This window comes from Oncorhynchus mykiss, chromosome 8 (genome assembly GCF_013265735.2).
Source record: "Oncorhynchus mykiss isolate Arlee chromosome 8, USDA_OmykA_1.1, whole genome shotgun sequence".
NCBI lineage: Eukaryota > Metazoa > Chordata > Actinopteri > Salmoniformes > Salmonidae > Oncorhynchus > Oncorhynchus mykiss.
In genome coordinates this window covers 26,820,641-26,841,353 of record NC_048572.1, presented here as the reverse complement: position 1 = coordinate 26,841,353, position 20,713 = coordinate 26,820,641, and the positions used below count along the sequence as shown (strand labels likewise).

The window sequence follows — 20,713 nt, the reverse complement described above, 5'->3', positions numbered from 1 at the left end:
AGCTGTAATCGCTGCCAAAGGTGCTTCAGCAAAGGTTTAATAAAGGGTCTGAATACTTATGCAAATGTAATTAAAAATTAAAATTAATACATTTGCTCAAATTTATAAAAATATGTTTCTGCTTTGTCATTATGGGGTATTGTGTGTAGATTGATGCCGGAAAAAAAATCTAATTTAACCAATTTTAGAATAAGGCTGTAACCTAACAAAATGTGGAAAAAGTCAAGGGGTCTGAATACTTTGACTGCACTGTAGGCTGTGAGAACTGGTTAGAACCTGTTATTTTTGGTGTAATGCTTTAAGGGAGGGAAAAACAGTTATTTGTGTAGGTGTATACAATTACTCTGCGATTCTGTACATTAAGTTTCTCTCCAGTTTTATCCGGAGTGTAAACTTACCTGCAATTGCGTGAATAAACTCTTGCTGATTAATGAGTTCTGCCTGATTCCTCAATCTAGTGCTGTGACCCGGATGAAAGCGGTTCGAGAAGAAGTCGACCCATCTCTCAGCTTTGACCCAGACAATACTTGGCCAAACTACTAATCGAGGGACCTTATTAAAAATCCTTACAAAAAGGAGTTGTCTGTTACCTAGTCATACTACCAGCTCGGTGCCCTATTCATTTACAAATTGGGTAAAATTTGCAGGCTCATTTAAATGTGATATTTTAGTGTTTACTAAATAATGTACATTTACCAATCAAAGTTGCAAGACCAAGATTTTGGAAGGAAATTGTGATATTCCATACTTAAGGTATTTCCTAAGTACAATAACATAATTTGGTAAATTGTAATTTATTTGGAAATCAATATCCTAAGATATTTCCTGTTTATTGCATTTCTTAGGGGTAAAACCCTTAAGAATTTGGTTTAGATTGACTTAAGGGTCAGTTCTAATAAATAAGCACTTAAAATAGGTTTCAGAATGTTGGGTTAAGTTAGGAAGGAGATCATAGATCTACGGACCCGAAGGACTGTGTATGTCATTAGACAGACGGAATATATTTATTTAATGGCTTAATTAACGTAAACGGTTGGAGTCAGGAAGCAGGTGCAGAAGGTAAGTTTAATGAAAAGAGAAGGCAGATAAAAACAGGAGAAGCGTACTGAACGTGAACAAAACCAATACTTCCTAATGACGGAGGCTACTGAGGGCTAAATAAAGGGAGAGTAATCAAGGTGATGAGGTCCAAGTGAGCGTAATGAGGAGCAGATGTGCGTACTGATGGTGCCATGACCGGTGGTTAGTAGACCGGCGACGTCGAGGGCTGAAGAGAGGCAGCGCGAGTCGGTGTGACATTACCAGAAATTCTGTGAAAATCAAATCAAATTTTATTTGTCACATACACATGGTTAGCAGATGTTAATGCGAGTGTAGCGAAATGCTTGTGCTTCTAGTTCCGACAATGCAGTAATAACCAACGAGTAATCTAACCTAACAATTTCACAACAACTACCTTATACACACAAGTGTAAAGGAATTAATACGAATATGTACATAAAAATATATTAATGCGTGATGGTACAGAACGGCATAGGCAAGATGCAGTAGATGGTATAGAGTACAGTATATAGATGTGAGATGAGTAATGTAAACATATAAAAGTGGCAATGTTTAAAGTGGATAGTGATACATTTTTTACATTCATTTTTTCCATTATTAAAGTGGCTGGAGTTGAGTCAGTATGTTGGCAGCAGCCACTCAATGTTAGTGGTGGCTGTTTAACAGTCCGATGGCCTTGAGATAGAAGCTGTTTTTCAGTCTCAGTCCCTGCTTTGATGCACCTGTACTGACCTCGCCTTCTGGATGATAGCGGGGTGAACAGGCAGTGGCTCGGGTGGTTGTTGTCCTTGATGATCTTTATTGCCTTCCTGTGACATCGGGTGGTATAGGTGTCCTGTAGGGCAGGCAGTATGCCCCCAGTAATGCATTGAGTTGACCACACCACCCTCTGCAGAGCCCTGCGGTTGCGGACGAAGCAGTTGCTGTTCCAGACGGTGATAAAGCCCAACAGGATTCTCTCAATGGTGCATCTGTAGAAGTTTGTGAGGATCATAGGCGCCAAGCCAGATTTCGTTAGCCTCCTTTTAGTGAATGCTCTTCACAACACTGTGTGGCTGAACCATTTCAAGGTTATTAGTGATGTGGACGGCAAGGAACTTCAAGCTTTTCACCCTCTCCACTGCAGCCCCATCGATGTCCACAATCTGTTCCTTTGTTTTGTTGACGGAGGGGTCATTTTTCCTGGCTCCACTCCACCAGGGCCTTCGGTATCCTCCCTGTAGGATGTCTCGCCATTATTGGTAAAATCAGGCCTACCACTGTTGCATCGTATGCAAATAAGATGATCAAGTTGGAGACGTGTGTGGCCACGCAGTCATGGGTGAACAGGGAGTACAGGAGGGGGCTGAGCATGCACCCATGTTGAGGACGTAGTCGATTTTCCTTTTATAATCCGTGATTGTCTGGAATCCCTGCCACATACAGTTGAAGTCGGAAGCTTACATACACTTAGGTTGGAGTCATTAAAACTCGTGTTTCAACCACTCCACAAATTTCTTGTTAACAAACTATAGTTTTGGCAAGTCGGATAGGACATCTACTTTGTGCATGACAAGTAATTTTTCCAACTATTGTTTAGGCAGATTATTTCACTAACAATTCCAGTGGGTCAGAAGTTTATACACTAAATTGACTGTGCCTTGAAACAGCTTGGAGAATTCCAGAAAATTATGTCATGGCTTTAGAAGCCTCTGATAGGCTAATTGACATAATTTGAGTCAATTGGAGGTGTACCTGTGGATGCATTTCAAGTCCTACCTTCAAACTCAGTGCCTCTGCTTGACATCATGGGAAAATTCCCCCCCAAAAATCAGCCAAGAAAGATGTTTTTTTGTAGACCTCCACAGGTCTGGATCATCCTTTGGAGCAATTTCCAAACACCTGAAGGTACCATGTTCATCTGTACAAACAATAGTATGTAAGTATAAACACCATGGGACCACGCAGCCGTCATACTACCCAGGAAGGAGATGCGTTCTGTCTCCTAGAGATGAACGTAATTTGGTGCGAAAAGTGCAAATCAATCCCAGAACTGCAGCAAACGACCTAGTGAAGATGCCAAAAGTATCTATATCCACAGTAAAACTAGTCCTATATCGACAACCTGAAAGGCCGTTCAGCAAGGATGAAGCCACTGCTCAAAAAACGCCATAAAAAAGCCAGACTACGGTTTGCAACGGCACATGGGGACAAAGATCATACTTTTTGGAGAAATGTCCTCTGGTCTGATGAAACAAAAATAGAACTGTTTGGCCATAATGGCCATCTTTATGTTTGGGGTGTGGGGGGGGACTTGCAAGCCGAAGAACACCATCCTAAACGTGAAGCACAGGGTTGGCAGCATCATGTTGCGGGCGTGTTTTGCTGCAGGAGGGTCTGGTGCACTTCACAGGGGGGAAAATGAGGGAAAATGATGTGGCTATATTGAAGCAACATCTTAAGACGTCAATCAGGAAGTTAAAGCTTGGTCGCAAATAGGTCTTCCAAATGAACATCGACCCCAAGCATACTTCCAAAGTTGTGGCAAATTGGCTTAAGGACAACAAAGTCGATATTGGAGTGGCCATCACAAAGCCCTAACCTCAATCCCATAGAAAATTTGTGGGCAGAACTGAAAAAGCGAGTGCGAGCAAGGAGGCCTACAAACCTAACTCAGTTACACCAGCTCTGTCAGGAGGAATGGGCCAAAATTCACCCAACTTATTGTGGGAGGCTTGTGGAAGGCTACACGAAACATTTGACCCAAGTGAAACAATTTAAAGGCAATGCTACCAAATACTAATTGAGTGCATGTAAACTTCTGACCCACTGGGAACGTGATGAAAGAAACAAATGCTGAAATATATCATTCTACTATTATTCTTACATTTCACATTCTTAAAATAAAGTGGTGATCCTAACTGAGCTAAGACAGGGAATTTTTACTATGATTAAATATCAGGAATTGTGAAAAACTGAGTTTAAATGTATTTGGCTAAGGTGTATGTAAACTTCCGACTTCAACTGTACGTCTCATGTTCGAGCTGTTTAATTGTGACTCCATTTTGTCTCTGTACTGATATTTTGCCTGTTTGCCTTACGGAGGGCACAGCTGACTGACTGTACTTGTCCATGTTCACAGTCACCTTGCCATGGTTAAATGCGGTGTATCGCCTCCTGGGTGGCGCAGTGGTTAAGGGCGCTGTACTGCAGCGCCAGCTGTGCCATCAGAGTCCCTGGGTTCGCTCCCAGGCTCTGTCGTAACCGGCCGCGACCGGGAGGTCCGTGGGGCGACGCACAATTGGCCTAGCGTCGCCCGGGTTAGGGAGGGCTTGGTCGGTAGGGGTGTCCTTGTCTCATCGCGCACCAGCGACTCCTGTGGCGGGCTGGGCGCAGTGTATGCTAACCAAGGTGGCCAGGTGCACGGTGTTTCCTCCGGCGCATTGGTGCGGCTGGCTTCCGGGTTGGATGTGCGCTGTGTTAAAGAAGCAGCGGCTTGGTTGGTTGTGTATCGGAGGACGCATGACTTTCAACCTTCGTCTCTCCCGAGCCCGTACGGGAGTTGTAGCGATGAGACAAGATAGTAGCTACTACAACAATTGGATACTACAAAATTGGGGAGAAAAAGGGGTAAAATTAAAAAATAAAAAAAGCGGTGTATCACGCTTTCAGTTTTGCGCAAATTATGCCATCTATCCACGTTTTTTAGTTTGGATAAGTTCTAATCGTCAGTGGGAACATCCTCGATGCACTTCCCGATAAACTCAGTCAGAGCCAGTGTATATGTTATTCTGAGGCAACCTGGAACACATTCTAGTACGCACAATCAAGAAAATCAAGCATAGATTCTAATTGGTCAGACCAAGTTTGAACAGTCCTTACCACGGGTACTTCCCGTTTAAGTATCTGCCTATAGCAAGGGAGGAGCAGAATGGAGGAGTGATCTTATTTGTTGAATTTTGAGGTAGTTTTGCGAGTCAATGTTAAATAGCATTAGTTCAATGACTGGAAGTCCATGGTATCTGCTAGCATGGTAGTAGATACCAATAGAGTTCAAGTCATTGCACTAACGCTAGTTCTACAAAGCAATATGAAATTGTTTTGGTGGATGGTCATACCATGGATCATTTAGCCATTTGATTTTGAATTTTAGGACCCCTTTAGGTATCAAAAATATTTAATTTGGCCTTTACTACTAAAGCACATAGAAACGCATTGATAAATGGCACAAGAAAAAATACTAAATTAAATCATATGGGTTCAAGTTTTGAAGTGTGTCCTATATCTTGGAGATGTAATAATGCTAAAAAAAAAACATTTGTTGGACATATTTAACCCCTTTGTTGGCACAAAACTGCCTCCATACTTCTATTCATTTGTACGGGTTACCTTAAGACGAGTCCCGTGACACTTGTGGGGGTTGTAGGCCAAACCATTTGGACGCTACAGAGAAGTTCTTGAGAAGACCAATTTTCGGGATGTCTCCTGGTCTGACAAACACTGCTGTAGCTCAGCCCCCTTTCAACGCAGATGCGGAAGGCCGACAGGCGTATGCGGTGGATTGGGTCGCTGCCAATGCAAAAAAAAAACAGTTCTCCAGCTTAAACTAACAGATGGATTTTTTTTATATATTGTGTTACTTAGAGTAACAGATGCATTAATAGACTTAAGGGCTTCAATGCGCCGCAATTCACTGTAAGTGATAGGGGAAAGTGGAGCTAAATGTAACATGGGTCAATTGTAGGGGAACTTGGGGTAAAAACACCACCCAAGCTCAAAAGTATTTTTCAGGAGGGTGACCGACTAAAAACAAGGGGACGAGGGAACCTCACAGGATGGGCCATACCCAGTGCAGTACTATTGTCAGAAGGACAAAGGATTACAGATCCATGCTTGGAAATTCATAGAATGATGCAAATTTGGTGCCACATTTATTTGTACACAAAAACAAAAGTGCTCTATTAATTACATTTCCTGTTATATGCACAGTAATTAACTGGCTCAAGCCCTCAGACAACTTGATGCATATATTCATTATGTGGATATTTAGTGTTCTCCTAATGTATTAGCCTCTCCAAAAGTGCAGCAGTTATAGCCCAAATCCTCCGCATTCTCTTCACCACCGGAAACTGTGTTTTCGCTTCTGTCTTTTCACTGAAACAAAATGTAAGAGAGAGTCAAAGCAATTTAGGAGAATGGAAACAGCAGGTTTGAGTGCCTTCATTACATTGGGGTCCATTAAAATGCACAAATAATGAGAGAATATACCATAACAATATAAAACATTTCTTTGGTACGACTCGGCTGGGGATAGGGCTGTGGCGCTCACGTATTTGTCAGCCGGTGATCGTCAAGCAAATAACTGTCGGTCTCACAGTAATTGACTGTTAATTAAACATACATTTACCATCTCCTGGCTTCCACGCATAGCCTACAAGCCACTGACTGATGCAGACCTTTGGAACATCTACGTTTAAATGTGTTCGGCCCTGATCTGGCTATGCCATACGGCTGTGGGATACACTAGTTAATTTAGCAGACAGGATTTGCTTAGAATTCCGTGGCATTATTTTGTAGAATGAATAGTACAATTGAACAAAGCTGAATAAAATGGAAAGGATATTTTCTCCAAATGATTTGAGGGAGTGTGCACATGGACTATTCTGTGTTGAGTGGTTAGCAAAGAAATAGGAATTCATTTTTTCTTAATTTAGAGGTATTAATCTAACTTTAGTTCTACAAAACACTGGGCTTTATGTTTTAATTTTTAATATATTGTAAGGCTGCATGATATGACACGAATGATTGGAAAAAAGTGAACTCTGCTTTGTTTTTTTGTGCATGCTGAACACACTACATCAGTTACTCATTCACAATTTGACAAGCACTTGATAATGCCTAAAATAAAATCCATGCCGTTTGCGGCCAGCGGCCGTTGTGCCCTTCTCCCTGAGTGCTGTGCGCTCCGAATCACCTCTCACGGCTCTCCATCAAAGTGATCGGGTCTTTCTCACAGGCTACTAGTGATGACAGACATCCTTATTCAATTCCAAGGTGCATATTGAAGATATTGGAACAGTCCACATTTACTTTGTCAGCCAACAAGATGAGTAGGCCTAACGAACAACAAAAGTCAGTCTACTATCCCCCATAGTACAAAAGTCAACCTATTTTATTCTGTGCGAGAAATAAATATTCCAAAAGACGCCACGTCCCTCGTAGCAGTTTTTACACCTAAGCCAGAAAATTCTGTCAGTGTTTTTTTCCTTTTTTGGGAGATCACCAGTGCTATTAATTAATTGGACGTCTACATTGAAATAATCCCCTATTCACTGGTAAGTGGCATTGGCCTGTTCTTACATGCAGTCTTGTCCTCCTCTGCAGCACTAAGGAGCCAATATTGGATCTTCTGTTCATCTCCTAATGGAAAGGGACACAGCAGAACAAAAAGCTATTTTAAGGTTGGTGATGACCAGAGTTAAATCAGTGAAATAAAGAGCATTTGGCTTGAGATAAATATGAATAAACGTTATCAGAGGAGGCTGGTTGGAGGCGCTATAGGAGGACGGGCTCATCGTAATGGCTGGAATGGAATCATATCAAACATATGGGAAACCACTTGACTCCATGTATTCCATTATATCCAATACTATGAGCCCATACTCCTATAGCTCTTCCCACCAGCCTCATCTATATCAATCAAGTGACTTAAAAGCCTGGACAGACAGGTCAAATGCATCAACACAGTACACATTCATCTATCCCTCAAAAGTCAGCTGGCATACACAAACACATGACCTTTGTGGCAAATTACCATTAATTGACTGACTTACTACTATCATATTAAGGTGTGGGGACATGCATTTTGTGACAAGAAATAACTACCAAGTCTATTACGCCCCAGCAGCTAGAATTTGTCCATCTACAATTCAACTGTGGGAACATGGCGGCTCTCAATACCAGGCAACAGAAATAGCAGGCCACTAGTATACGAGAGATTGTTGGTGAGGAGATTGGCTCTGCCCTCGACTTACAATAAAAAACGGTAACTGAAATCAATGGCAGTGTTCACTGCTAAAATAGTTACCTATTCAACCAAAGTGGAAAATCTGGAGAAGACTCCATGACCTAGAAACAGCGCCAGCTAAGTTGGAAGGGATAATCAAACTCCTAAAAGAGAAAATGAAATCACTTGAAAATCATTCTTGTAAATTCAATGTGCGGGGTCACAGGACTTGAAACTAGAGTGGAAGCGGGCAACACAACTTCCTTCCTTCTGTTCGGGCAGGAGAAGCTGGGTCCCATGCCACTCATTAACATTGTGCACCACACGGATCAACTCCACAACAGCTCTCACTGTATGATTGTAGGGATCCACAGCTTCGAAGTCAAGCAGCGAATGGTTCACCATGCAGCGGAATCCAGGGCTCTGACCTACGCAGGCAAGAGGATCAGCATCTACCCAGACCTAAGTGACAAACTGCTAAAACCAAGGGAGACCTACAAAGTGAGATTACAGCTACGAAAGCTAAGCCTGAAATGCGGCTTCATCCACCCAGCTAAACTCATTAAATCTTCCAGAACACAAAACACTATTTGCACAGCCAAAAGATGGTCAAGACTTCCTTGAGAAGCACATAAAACCCAATACACAACTGGACAAGCCGACAGATGAAACCCCATGACTGGCTCATTCAGGTGTGCTATCCATGTAGTCAGTCATGCAGCATAGCCTATTGCTATGATGCTGTCCTCAGCATAAGACAAATGAGTACACCCCTCATGTTTGGGTACAAGGAACAAAATTGCTGAGCATTGAACTTGTAATTATTGCATAATATGTAACATATTGCCTATGTTCCAGAACATTTAAACAGTGATGACACCATGTCAATTAATTAATACATGGATCCTACTGCTATACCTTTTTTGAATGCTAAGTATTAGGCTTGCATGTGTCATATCTATGTTTTACATTTTATTTGTCATTACCCACCCTTACTCATCAAGTCTGCCAACTTATTTGTAAAGGTCTGAATTGTTTACTTATTTTGTTTAGCATCTTTAGTGTTGATGTAAAATAAAAAGCATGGCCCACAAAAAGAAGCTACTGCTGCTACTACTTACATTTCAGAAAAACAATGGCAACACTAGCTATTCCCATCTGGAATTTCAAAGGACTTAATATTCCTATCAATGTTCAAGCAGTCTTGACATTCCTCGCAAGAAACCATATTGATATAGCAATGCTCCAAGAAACACACCTGCGCCAAAGAGACCGAATAGAGAACCACTTGTACAAACAAAACTAATCGTGGAATCGCAATAATACATACTCAAATTCCCTATCCTTGGTAAAGGCAAAGACCAAGAAAGCATAATCACTTTCCTAAAATGGATCCATAATGGAAATTTAAAAAAAATGCCTTTATTAAATGTGTATTCTCCAATTGATATGATCCTCTCAACAGCATATTTGTTGGAATTAACTGAACACCAACTGGTTATTGGGACAGACATGAATGCCAATCTGGACTAATCTAATAAGACCAACAATCCACAGGCAACCAAGGCTCTCCAACATATACTATCTGATCACAACCTCATTGACGCATGGCGAGCTCATAACCCTAAAAAAAAAAGAACACTTTCTATTCAAACAGGTACAAAACATTCTCCCGAATCAATTTCATACTAAACTCAGCAAAAAAAAAGAAACGTCCCTTTTTCAGGACCCTGTCTTTCAAAGATAATTCGTAAAAAATCCAAATAACTTCACAGATCTTCATTGTAAAGGGTTGAAACACTGTTTCCCATGCTTGTTCAATGAACCATAAACAATTAATGAACATGCACCTGTGGAAAGGTCGTTAAGACACCAACAGCTTACAGACAGTAGGCAATTAAGGTTACAGTTATGAAAACTTAGGACACTAAAGAGGCCTTTCAACTGACTCTGAAAAACACCAAAAGAAAGATGCCCAGGGTCCCTGCTCATCTGCGTGAACGTGCCTTAGGCATGCTGCAAGGAGGCATGATGCAAGGAGACTGCAGATGTGGCCAGGGCAATAAATTGCAATGTCCGTACTGTGAGACGCCTAATACAGCGCTACAGGGAGACAGGACGTTCAGCTGATTATCCTCGAAGTGGCAGACCACGTGTAACGACACCTGCATAGGATCGGTACATCCAAACATCACACCTGCGGGACAGGTACAGGATGGCAACAATAACTGAACCGAGTTACACCAGGAACGCACAATCCATCCATCAGTGCTCAGACTGTCCGCAATAGGCTGTGAGAGGCGGGACTGAGGGCTTGTAGGCCTGTTGTAAGGTAGGTCCTCACCAGACATCCCCGTCGCCTATGGGCATAAACCCACCGTCGCTGGACCAGACAGGACTGGTGATGGTCGGATTCACGTTTATCGTTGAAGGAATGAGCATTACACCGAGGCCTGTACTCTGGAGCAGGATTGATTTGGAGGTGGAGGGTCCGGCATGGTCTGGGGCGGTGTGTCACAGCATCATCGTACTGAGCTTGTTGTCATTGCAGGTGTCATGACACATTTTAGATTCTTCAAAGTAGCCACCCTTTGCCTTGACAGCTTTGCACAATCTTGGCATTCTCTCAACCAGCTTCATGAGGTAGTCACCTGGAATGCATTTCAATTAACAGGTGTGCCTTGTTGAAAGTTAATTTGTGGAATTTCTTTCCTTCTTAATCCGTTTGAGCCAATCAGTTGTGTTTTGACAAGGTAGGGGTGGTATACAGAAGAAAGCCCTATTTAGTAAAAGACCAAGTCCATATTATGACAAGAACAGCTCAAATAAGCAAAGAGAAATGACAGTCCATCATAACTATAAGACATGGACAGTCAATGCAAAACATTAAGAACTCTGAATATTTCTTTATGTGCAGTCACAAAAACCATCAAGCGCTGTGATGAAATTGGCTCTCACGAGGACAGCCACAGTAAAGGAAGACCCAGAGTTCTCTGCTGCAGAGGATAAGTACATTAGAGTTTAGTGTACCTCAGATTGCAGCCCAAATAAATGCTTCACTGAGTTCAAGTAAGACATCAACTGTTCAGGAGACTGCATAAACCAGGCCTTCATTGATGAATTGCTGGAAAGAAAACGACAAAGAGACTTGCTTGACCCAAGAAACACGCGCTATGGACATTAGACCGGTGGAAATCTGTCCTTTGGTCTGATGAGTCCAAATTGGAGATTTGTGATTCCAACCGCTGTATCTTTGAGACGCAGAGTAGGTGAACGGATGATCTCCACATGTGTAGTTCCCATGGTGAAGCATGGAGGAGGAAGTGCGATGGTGTGGGGGTGCTTTTCTGGTGACACGGTTGGTGATTGTTAAGGGATTTTTATAAATAATTACTAAATTATGTATGCATTTCAATCAGGACTGACTAAATCAGAATACTGTATAGATGTATGAATTTTATTTTAATCCTAGTACTGAATATAATGTGTGTAATTATAATCAAGAATTAGAACAAAGACCGTCTGTTCCTTGGTAGAAACGAATGAACTTATCGTCAGACTGACTAGAATGCTTATCTACACAGGGAGACCATGGCTTGGTCGTAAATTACTTAAACCGGTGGGGGACAATGTAGGAAGGCTTGTGAACTATACTGCCATTGTATCGGAGTGGAGGAGGGACGGGACAGTTTAAAACCTATGACGCCATTTTCAGTTTATAACCTGTTGTAAATTGTATCATGTTCAGTACTCTCGAGAATAAACGCTATTGCTTGATTTTGAGACTGGTCTTGCCCATTTTATGCAAATAAGTATCTTACAATCCTTAGAAATGGGCTGAGTGTATTAATTGAATTGGGTAATAAACATATAGGAATTTAATTCCTTCTAACAGTGATTTATTTAGAATTCAAGGCACACTTAACCAGCATGGCTAACACGGCATTCTGCAGGGATACGCCATTCCATCTGGTTTATACTTAGTGGGACAATCATTTGTTTTTCCACAGGACAATGACCCAAAACACATCTCCAAGCTGTGTAAGGGCATTTGACCATAAAGGAGAGTGATGGAATGCTGCATCAGATGACCTGGCCTCCACAATCACCCGACCTCAACCCAATTGAGATTGCGGCCCATCTCATCCCAAACAGAGTCAATGAAAATGTGTGTGGGAGCTCCTTCAATATTGTTGTTAAAGCATTACTCATGAAGCTGGTTTAGAGAATGCCAAGAGTGTGCAAAGCTGTCAAGGCAAAGGGTGGCTACTTTGAAGAATGTCAAATATATTTTGATTTGTTTAAAAAAAATAATTGGTTACTACATGATTCCATACGTGTTATTTCGGGCAGCAGGTGCCTAGTGGTTAGAGCGTTGGGCCAGTAACCCAAAAGGTTGCTAGATCAAATCCCCAAGCTGACAAGGTAGTTAACCCACTAGGCTGTCACTGTAAATAAGAATTTGTTCTTAATTAACTGACTTGCCCACTTAAATAAAAAGGTTAAATAATTTTTTAAAAATCATAGTTTTGTTGTATTCACTATTATTCTACAACACTACAAGGAAAATGGCACCAACTGCTTCGCTTCTCGTCCTTGGGAAACCTTGCACCATTTTTTAATGTATTATTTCTTACATTGTTAGCCCAGAAAATCTTGTGTTACATACAGCCATGAAGAACTATTGGATATCAGAGCAGCGTCAACTTACCAGCACTACGACCAATAATATGACTTCCCTGAAGCGGATCCTTCGTTTGCGCCACCCAGGGCTTTGAACTGATTCGAGGCCGACCCAAAACAACACCGCCGGAGAAGAGGAAGCCGGAGGCGGTCTCCTAGTCAGACTTAGGAGGCACACGTCACCAGCCGCTTCAGAGTATATTACTCGCTAACGTCCAGTCCCTAGATAAAGTTTATGAGATCAGAACAAGGGTTGCTTTCCAGAGAGACAAGGATTGTACACTCTGTTTCACAGAAACATGGCTCTTGGGATATTGTCGTGGCAGAATCAGAATTCTTTAGGTAACATTTATAAATAAGATGTTTTACTCATTTTATAGCATGCTTATGTGGGAAAGTTACTTGGGCCCAGAGAGGGGAGAGGTCTGGTTAGTCTTATCTGTGAATGTGTCATGTGTAAACGTATCTTTTGAACCATGTGAAGGGATGATTGAGCGGGAACAAATTATCTCTTGGCTCCACAACGTCTGTGTGCCAGTCACTGGCTCTCTGTGATCTTCTCCAGGAGGGGGTGTATTTGATATATGCCATTGGATGAGGTAATGGTGTTGGTCTGGAATGGTACCAAGAGCGAGATAAGAACATAGTTTAGGAGACCAAAACTGAACGATAATTTATAGCCAATGCTGTCTGGCTATATGTGTTTTTGCTATAAAGGATCTCAGTTGCAATGTGTAAGCACTCAGAATTCATTTATAGACACTGAATTGATCTGAGAGTCACAGGGTTGTGATGGAGCTCATATAATTAGATGGACTTTATGATAACTGTCTTATGTGTGGTTTGCGCTCTTGTGATTTGGTAATACAGGAAATTTCCACTACAATATACTGTGGGAGTCGGTCCAGCCATCTGGATTCTCAGTGCATCGCCCTGACAGGAATAAACATCTCTGTGAAGAAGGGCGGGGGTGTATGTTTCATGGTGTAATTGTAATAACATACAGGAAACTCAAGTCTTTGTTCACTTGACCTAGAATTCCTGTATTACCTCCCAAGAGAATTATCTTCAGTTATACACGGCTGTGACTATTTCCCCTTAAGCCGATACAACGACGGCCCTCAAGGAATTTCACTGGACGTTATGCAAACTATATACATAGATACAGCATTTATTGTAGCTGGAGATTTTAAGAAGATTTTAGGAAAAGGCACCCTAAATTCTACCAACACTCACGCTGGGAAAAAACTGGACCATAGTTACTCTAACTTCCGGGATGCATATAAGACCCTACTCCACCCTCCTTCTGGTAAATTTGCCCCTCCCTTCCTATAGGCAGAAACTCAAAACAGGAAGTACCCGTGAAAAATATTATTCAACGCTGGTCTGACAAATCAGAATCCACCCTTCAAGATTGTTTTGATCATGCGGACTGGGATATGTTCTGGGTAGCGTCTGAGAATAATATGGACGTGTACACCGAGACGGTCACTGAGTTTATCAAGTGTATATGAGATGTGGTACCCACAGTGACTATTATAACCTACCCTAACCAGAAAACATGGATAGATGGCAGCATTCGCGCAAAAATGAAAGCACGAACCACTGCATTTAACCATGGCAAGGTGATGGGAAATATGGCTGAATTCAAACAGTGTAGTCATTCCCTCCGCAAGGCAATCAAATAGGCAAAACGTCAATATCGAGACAAAGGAGTAGCAATTCAACGGCTCAGACATGACACTCATGTGGCAGGGTCTACAGACAATCACGGACTACAAAAGGACAGCCAGCCACGTCCCAGACACCACAGTCTTGCTGCCAGACAAGGCAAACACGTTCTTTGCTCACTTTGAGGAGTGCAGGGGGCAAACTACCTACACCTACAGCACCCGATGTCACAGGAAGGCCAAAAACATCATCAAGGACAACCACCAGAGCCACTGCCTGTTCACCCCACTACCATTCAGAAGGCGAGGTCAGTACAGGTGCATCAAAGCTGGGACAAAGAGACTGAAGAACAGCTTCTATCTCAAGGCCATCAAACTGTTAGACATCACTAGCAGAGGCTGCTGCCTACATAGACTTAATCATTGGCCACTTTAATAATGTTTACATATCTTGCATTACTCATTTTATATGTATATGCTGTATTCTATACTATTGCAGCTTAGCCTAAGCCACTCTGACATTGCTCCTCCATATATTTATATTCCATCCCTTTAGATTTGTGCATATTAGGTATTTGTGGAATTGTTAGATATCGCTGCACTGTCAGAACTAGAAGAACAAGCATTTAGCTACACTCGCAATAACATCTGCTAACCATGTGAGCAATAAAATTTGATTAAGAAAACAGGTGTCCAAACTTTTGACAGGTACTGTATATTCATAATATCAAACCGGGTAGTTTGGGTCACGGTATATCAGAAAGGGGTGTGACTTGTTCTAATTGTTCTATTTATGGTGGTAAGCAGTTAATAGCAAAAAGGCACCACTAGGGTTTATGGATAATACACCACGGCTAATGGCTGTATCCAAGCACTCTGCGTCATGCAATAACAGCCCTTATATCGGCCATATGCATAGTCTACAAAACATTAGGAACACCTGCTGTTTTCATGACAGACTGAACAGGTGCAAGCTGTCACTTGTTATATCCACTTCAAAATCAGTGTAGATTAAGCGTATGAAACGAGACAATTGAGACATGGATTGTGTTTGTGTGCAAATTCAGAGGGTGATTGGGCAAAATAAAAGTGCATTTGAACAGGGGTATGGTAGTAGGTGCCAGGCACACCTGTTTGAGTGTGTCAACAACTGCAATGCTCCTGGGTTTTTCACACTCAACAGTTTCCTGTGTGTATCAAGAATGGTCCACCACCCAAAGGACATCCAGCCAACAGTTGAAAGCATTGGAGTCAACATGGGCCAGCACCTGTGTAACACTTTCAACCACCTTGTAGAGTGACAGGGGGGCACGGCTCTGTTCCATCCCACAGTGGGTGTGGCGTTTTAGGTTTTTAATTCATACACTTTGTAAACAATCTCTCAACAACAGCTTTACAGTGATGGTGTGCTGGACTGATCTTGTTTATTGTAGCAGGTATGTACAATAACGGACTAAATTATGAAAGTGCCGCTGGCAGCGGATCCAATACAGCAGAGAGTTCCTACTACAATGCAATTCAAACACGATGGATATTCCAATGGCCCATCTAATCCCTGATTGTCTGCGAGTGGATTACAAACCCAAATGCAAACGTGGGGGAATCAGAAAGATTTAAACAATCTTCCCTTACCCGCCACCTTGCTGATCAATAACCAGTCACAGAAACTGGAATCCATCTCACCCAACGCGCCAACATTTATTTTAGGGGATTTTAAAAACTGTACTTTGCATGTACCACCAATATGTGAAATGTCACACTAGGAAAAATAACTCTTGATTTGTGCTATCGGACAATACCAAGTGCTTTCTCTGCCACTACCAGACCTCCCCTGGGGACATTGGACCACAATGTTGTCTACCTCTTGCCAACCTACTGGAGAAACTGTCCAGGTATGGAACAATAGTATCACTCGTCTCCAAGGATGTTTTGACTGTACTCTGTGGGAGGTACGAGAACAGCAGCTCTGATCTTAATGAAGTCAGATGTAAAATTCTGTGTTGAGTCAGTTGTGCCTACTAAAACCTGTAAAATCTTCCCTAACAATAACAGGGATGCAAACTGTTGAGGGCCCAAAAAAGGTGACACCTTTTTTCTTCACTGAAACATGCAAAAAAAATCCCTGCTAGGAGGAAATGCAGGTTAACTAATTAAACAAAGAAAATCATCAACATGATCAGTCTCTGTAAAAGAAAGTGGTTAATGTGAACCTAACTCACAGCTAAGAAATGTAAAGAAAGCAATCCAATGTTATTTGTTGCCTAGACTTTACTGCAAATGACACTCAAGTCTTGAGAAAAAAAAAAAACCTAATATTGCATTTACAGTGCCTTGCGAAAGTATTCGGCCCCCTTGAACTTTGCGACCTTTTGCCACATTTCAGGCTTCAAACATAAAGATATAAAACTGTATTTTTTTGTGAAGAATCAACAACAAGTGGGACACAATCATGAAGTGGAACGACATTTATTGGACATTTCAAACTTTTTTAACAAATCAAAAACTGAAAAATTGGGCGTGCAAAATTATTCAGCCCCCTTAAGTTAATACTTTGTAGCGCCACCTTTTGCTGCGATTACAGCTGTAAGTTGCTTGGGGTATGTCTCTATCAGTTTTGCACATCGAGAGACTGACATTTTTTCCCATTCCTCCTTGCAAAACAGCTCGAGCTCAGTGAGGTTGGATGGAGAGCATTTGTGAACAGCAGTTTTCAGTTCTTTCCACAGATTCTCGAATGGATTCAGGTCTGGACTTTGACTTGGCCATTCTAACACCTGGATATGTTTATTTTTGAACCATTCCATTGTAGATTTTGCTTTATGTTTTGGATCATTGTCTTGTTGGAAGACAAATCTCTGTCCCAGTCTCAGGTCTTTTGCAGACTCCATCAGGTTTTCTTCCAGAATGGTCCTGTATTTGGCTCCATCCATCTTCCCATCAATTTTAACCATCTTCCCTGTCCCTGCTGAAGAAAAGCAGGCCCAAACCATGATGCTGCCACCACCATGTTTGACAGTGGGGATGGTGTGTTCAGGGTGATGAGCTGTGTTGCTTTTACGCCAAACATAACGTTTTGCATTGTTGCCAAAAAGTTCAATTTTGGTTTCATCTGACCAGAGCACCTTCTTCCACATGTTTGGTGTGTCTCCCAGGTGGCTTGTGGCAAACTTTAAACGACACTTTTTTATGGATATCTTTAAGAAATGTCTTTCTTCTTGCCACTCTTCCATAAAGGCCAGATTTGTGCAATATACGACTGATTGTTGTCCTATGGACAGAGTCTCCCACCTCAGCTGTAGATCTCTGCAGTTCATCCAGAGTGATCATGGGCCTCTTGGCTGCATCTCTGATCAGTCTTCTCCTTGTATGAGCTGAAAGTTTAGAGGGACGGCCAGGTCTTGGTAGATTTGCAGTGGTCTGATACTCCTTCCATTTCAATATTATCGCTTGCACAGTGCTCCTTGGGATGTTTAAAGCTTGGGAAATCGTTTTGTATCCAAATCCGGCTTTAAACTTCTTCACAACAGTATCTCGGACCTGCCTGGTGTGTTCCTTGTTCTTCATGATGCTCTCTGCGCTTTTGACGGACCTCTGAGACTATCACAGTGCAGGTGCATTCATACGGAGACTTGATTACACACAGGTGGATTGTATTTATCATCATTAGTCATTTAGGTCAACATTGGATCATTCAGAGATCCTCACTGAACTTCTGGAGAGAGTTTGCTGCACTAAAAGTAAAGGGGCTGGATAATTTTGCACGCCCAATTTTTCAGTTTTTTTATTTGTTAAAAAAGTTTGAAATATCCAATAAATGTCGTTTCACTTCATGATTGTGTCCCACTTGTTGTTGATTCTTCACAAAAAAATACAGTTTTATATCTTTATGTTTGAAGCCTGAAATATGGCAAAAGGTCGCAAAGTTCAAGGGGGCCGAATACTTTCGCAAGGCACTGTAGCCATGACACCCTTTATAATAGAACACTTTTGACCACACACACACACCTAAATATTGCACTTGGGGAAAAAAATATCTTTAGTAGAAATATGAAACAGGCATTTTATTTTTGCTCTATTATAGTGATCTATCGATCAAGTGCACAAGGCTAAATTTGTGCAAAAATTACGTTCACCAAGTAAAATGCAATAATCCCCCCTCACACGTCTTACTGTCAATTTCAACAAAAGCAATATCTTTGGGCTACACTGCATATTATTACATTGTATACTTTCTGAGTGTGGACATCTGTTCCACAATGTGCCAGCAGAGCATGATAAACTTTGTTGGCATAATTGACCTTTCAGGCAGAGCGTACACCACCCTTTTAATCCACTGAATTGAAAAAGTGGGAAAGCGTGTGTTGTTCCTTTAACCTCTATAGTGGCATCCAGTTTAAGCCAGGCCCAGCTCCACTTGTTTAACAAGCAACGCCTCCAACACTCTACTCAACAAATTGGATGCAGTCTATCACAGTGCCATCCGTTTTCTCAACAACGCCCCATATTACCCACCACTACGACCTGTACGCTCTCGTTGGCTGGCCATCGCTTCATACTCGTCGCCAAACCCACTGGCTCCAGGTCATCTACAAGTCTGTTATGTAAAGCCCCGCCTTATCTCAGCTCACTGGTCACCATAGCAGCACCCACCCGTAGCACGCACTCCAGCAGGTTTATCTCACTGCTCACCCCCAAAGCCAATTCCTCCTTTGTCCGACTTTCCTTCCAGTTCTACGCTGCCAATGACTGGAACGAACTGCAAAGATCACTGAAGCTGGAGACCCATATCCCCCCACTAGCTTTAAGCACCAGCTGTCAGAGCTGCTCACATATCACTGCACATAGCCCATCTGTAAACAGCCCATCCAACTACCTCATCCCCATACTGTATTTATTTATAAATCTTGCTCCTTTGCACCCCAGTATCTCTACTTGCACATTAATCTTCTGCACATCTACCATTCCAGTGTCTAATTGGTATATTGTAATTACTTCTGAAAATTAACCACATAAGGTAGAGGGAAAATAGTACTGTTAGTTCACTAGCTTGTTATTAACATTTCACACAGATTGCCAGTGTCCAAACTAACGAGTTATAACTTGAGGAACAGCAACGTTTTTATTTATTTTATTTTACCTTTATTTAACTAGGCAAGTCAGTTAAGAACAAATTCTTATTTTCAATGACGGCCTAGGAACAGTGGGTTAACTGCCTGTTCAGGGGCAGAACGACAGATTTGTACCTTGTCAGCTCGGGGATTTGAACTTGCAACCTTCTAACCACTAGGCTACCCTGCCGCCCAGTTAATACCATAGTGAATTGGTTAGGTTATTAACGTTTGCTTATCTGATGTTGTAACATTAGCTAGCTAACATTGGCTGTCTGATTTTATTAGCCAGCTCATTTTCCACACCATAAACTCAATTATTTGATCAGTTTAGTTGGCTGATTTTGCTCAACATTTTTCTGGCTAGCCAAGGGAGAATGCTTGCAAGATATTTAATGCTAACAATAATTGTTCCATCACACTTTCTCCCTCAGCTCAAACTTTCCAAATGCCAGTTGTTTTTCGGTTACAGCTCATGAAGTATACTTCATCACCTTCTCACCCCCGTCTCCGTGGTCAGGCTTCTCACCTACCCCTTCATTATTGTTCAGGGGACACGCTGCTGTAAATTAACTGGCAAACTGCCTTTCCACTCTCCTGCTCTTTGCAGAGCGCGCGCTGATGCTGTAACTAGCACATTGGCTGTCTCTTCTCTTCAGTCACGTGCTGCATTCTGTTATGTGAACGATTGGCTGAGCCTTGGATACCGCCAGTATTGCTCCAAACGCGAATCACCCGTTTGCATTCAGCCAGCAGTCATCCATAGCCCGCCAAAAACTTCTCATCGGATCTACACTAATCACGTAGGTCACATTTTTTGGCCTTAAAAACGCAGAATTTCACCGAAAGGTGACTAGTTCGAGTCCCCGCAATAAGCCTTTGGTATCAAAAACATTAAAAATCACTACTTAATAGGAAGGCAGTTTATACTGAGGGTAATTGATAGGCTTGAAGAAATGTACAATGTGAGCTCAAATGACAGATACTGGTGGACAAGGAGGCATATAAACAAAGGGTGGAGAGGACCCACTCCTCAGGAAACTCAACAGATTAAATCCATGGCTAGTGTGACCCACATAGGCAAGGGAAAAAAACAATGCTGACTTTGGGAGACATGAGGGCTAGTACATTGCTAATGTTTTCTCCTCAAGATTTTGCCCAGCAGAGGAGTTGATGATCAATTCTTACTCTCAACATGGTCTATA

General features: G+C 41.9%; 1 protein-coding gene across 3 annotated transcripts in view; it reads right to left on the bottom strand.

The window, feature by feature from the left end:
- Positions 1-5,948: 5,948 nt before the first annotated feature.
- LOC110529717 (snRNA-activating protein complex subunit 1) overlaps positions 5,949-20,713 on the bottom strand; it is a 35,816-nt gene continuing 21,051 nt past the window's right edge. For all 3 annotated transcript variants that reach the window (XM_036985196.1, XM_036985197.1, XM_036985195.1), the window contains 2 exons: positions 7,402-7,461; positions 5,949-6,195 (listed from right to left, as the gene is read on the bottom strand). In XM_036985196.1, the coding sequence (XP_036841091.1) occupies positions 6,158-6,195; positions 7,402-7,461 (98 nt within the window). In that variant the 3' untranslated portion in view covers positions 5,949-6,157. The remainder of the gene's footprint in view (positions 6,196-7,401; positions 7,462-20,713) is intronic.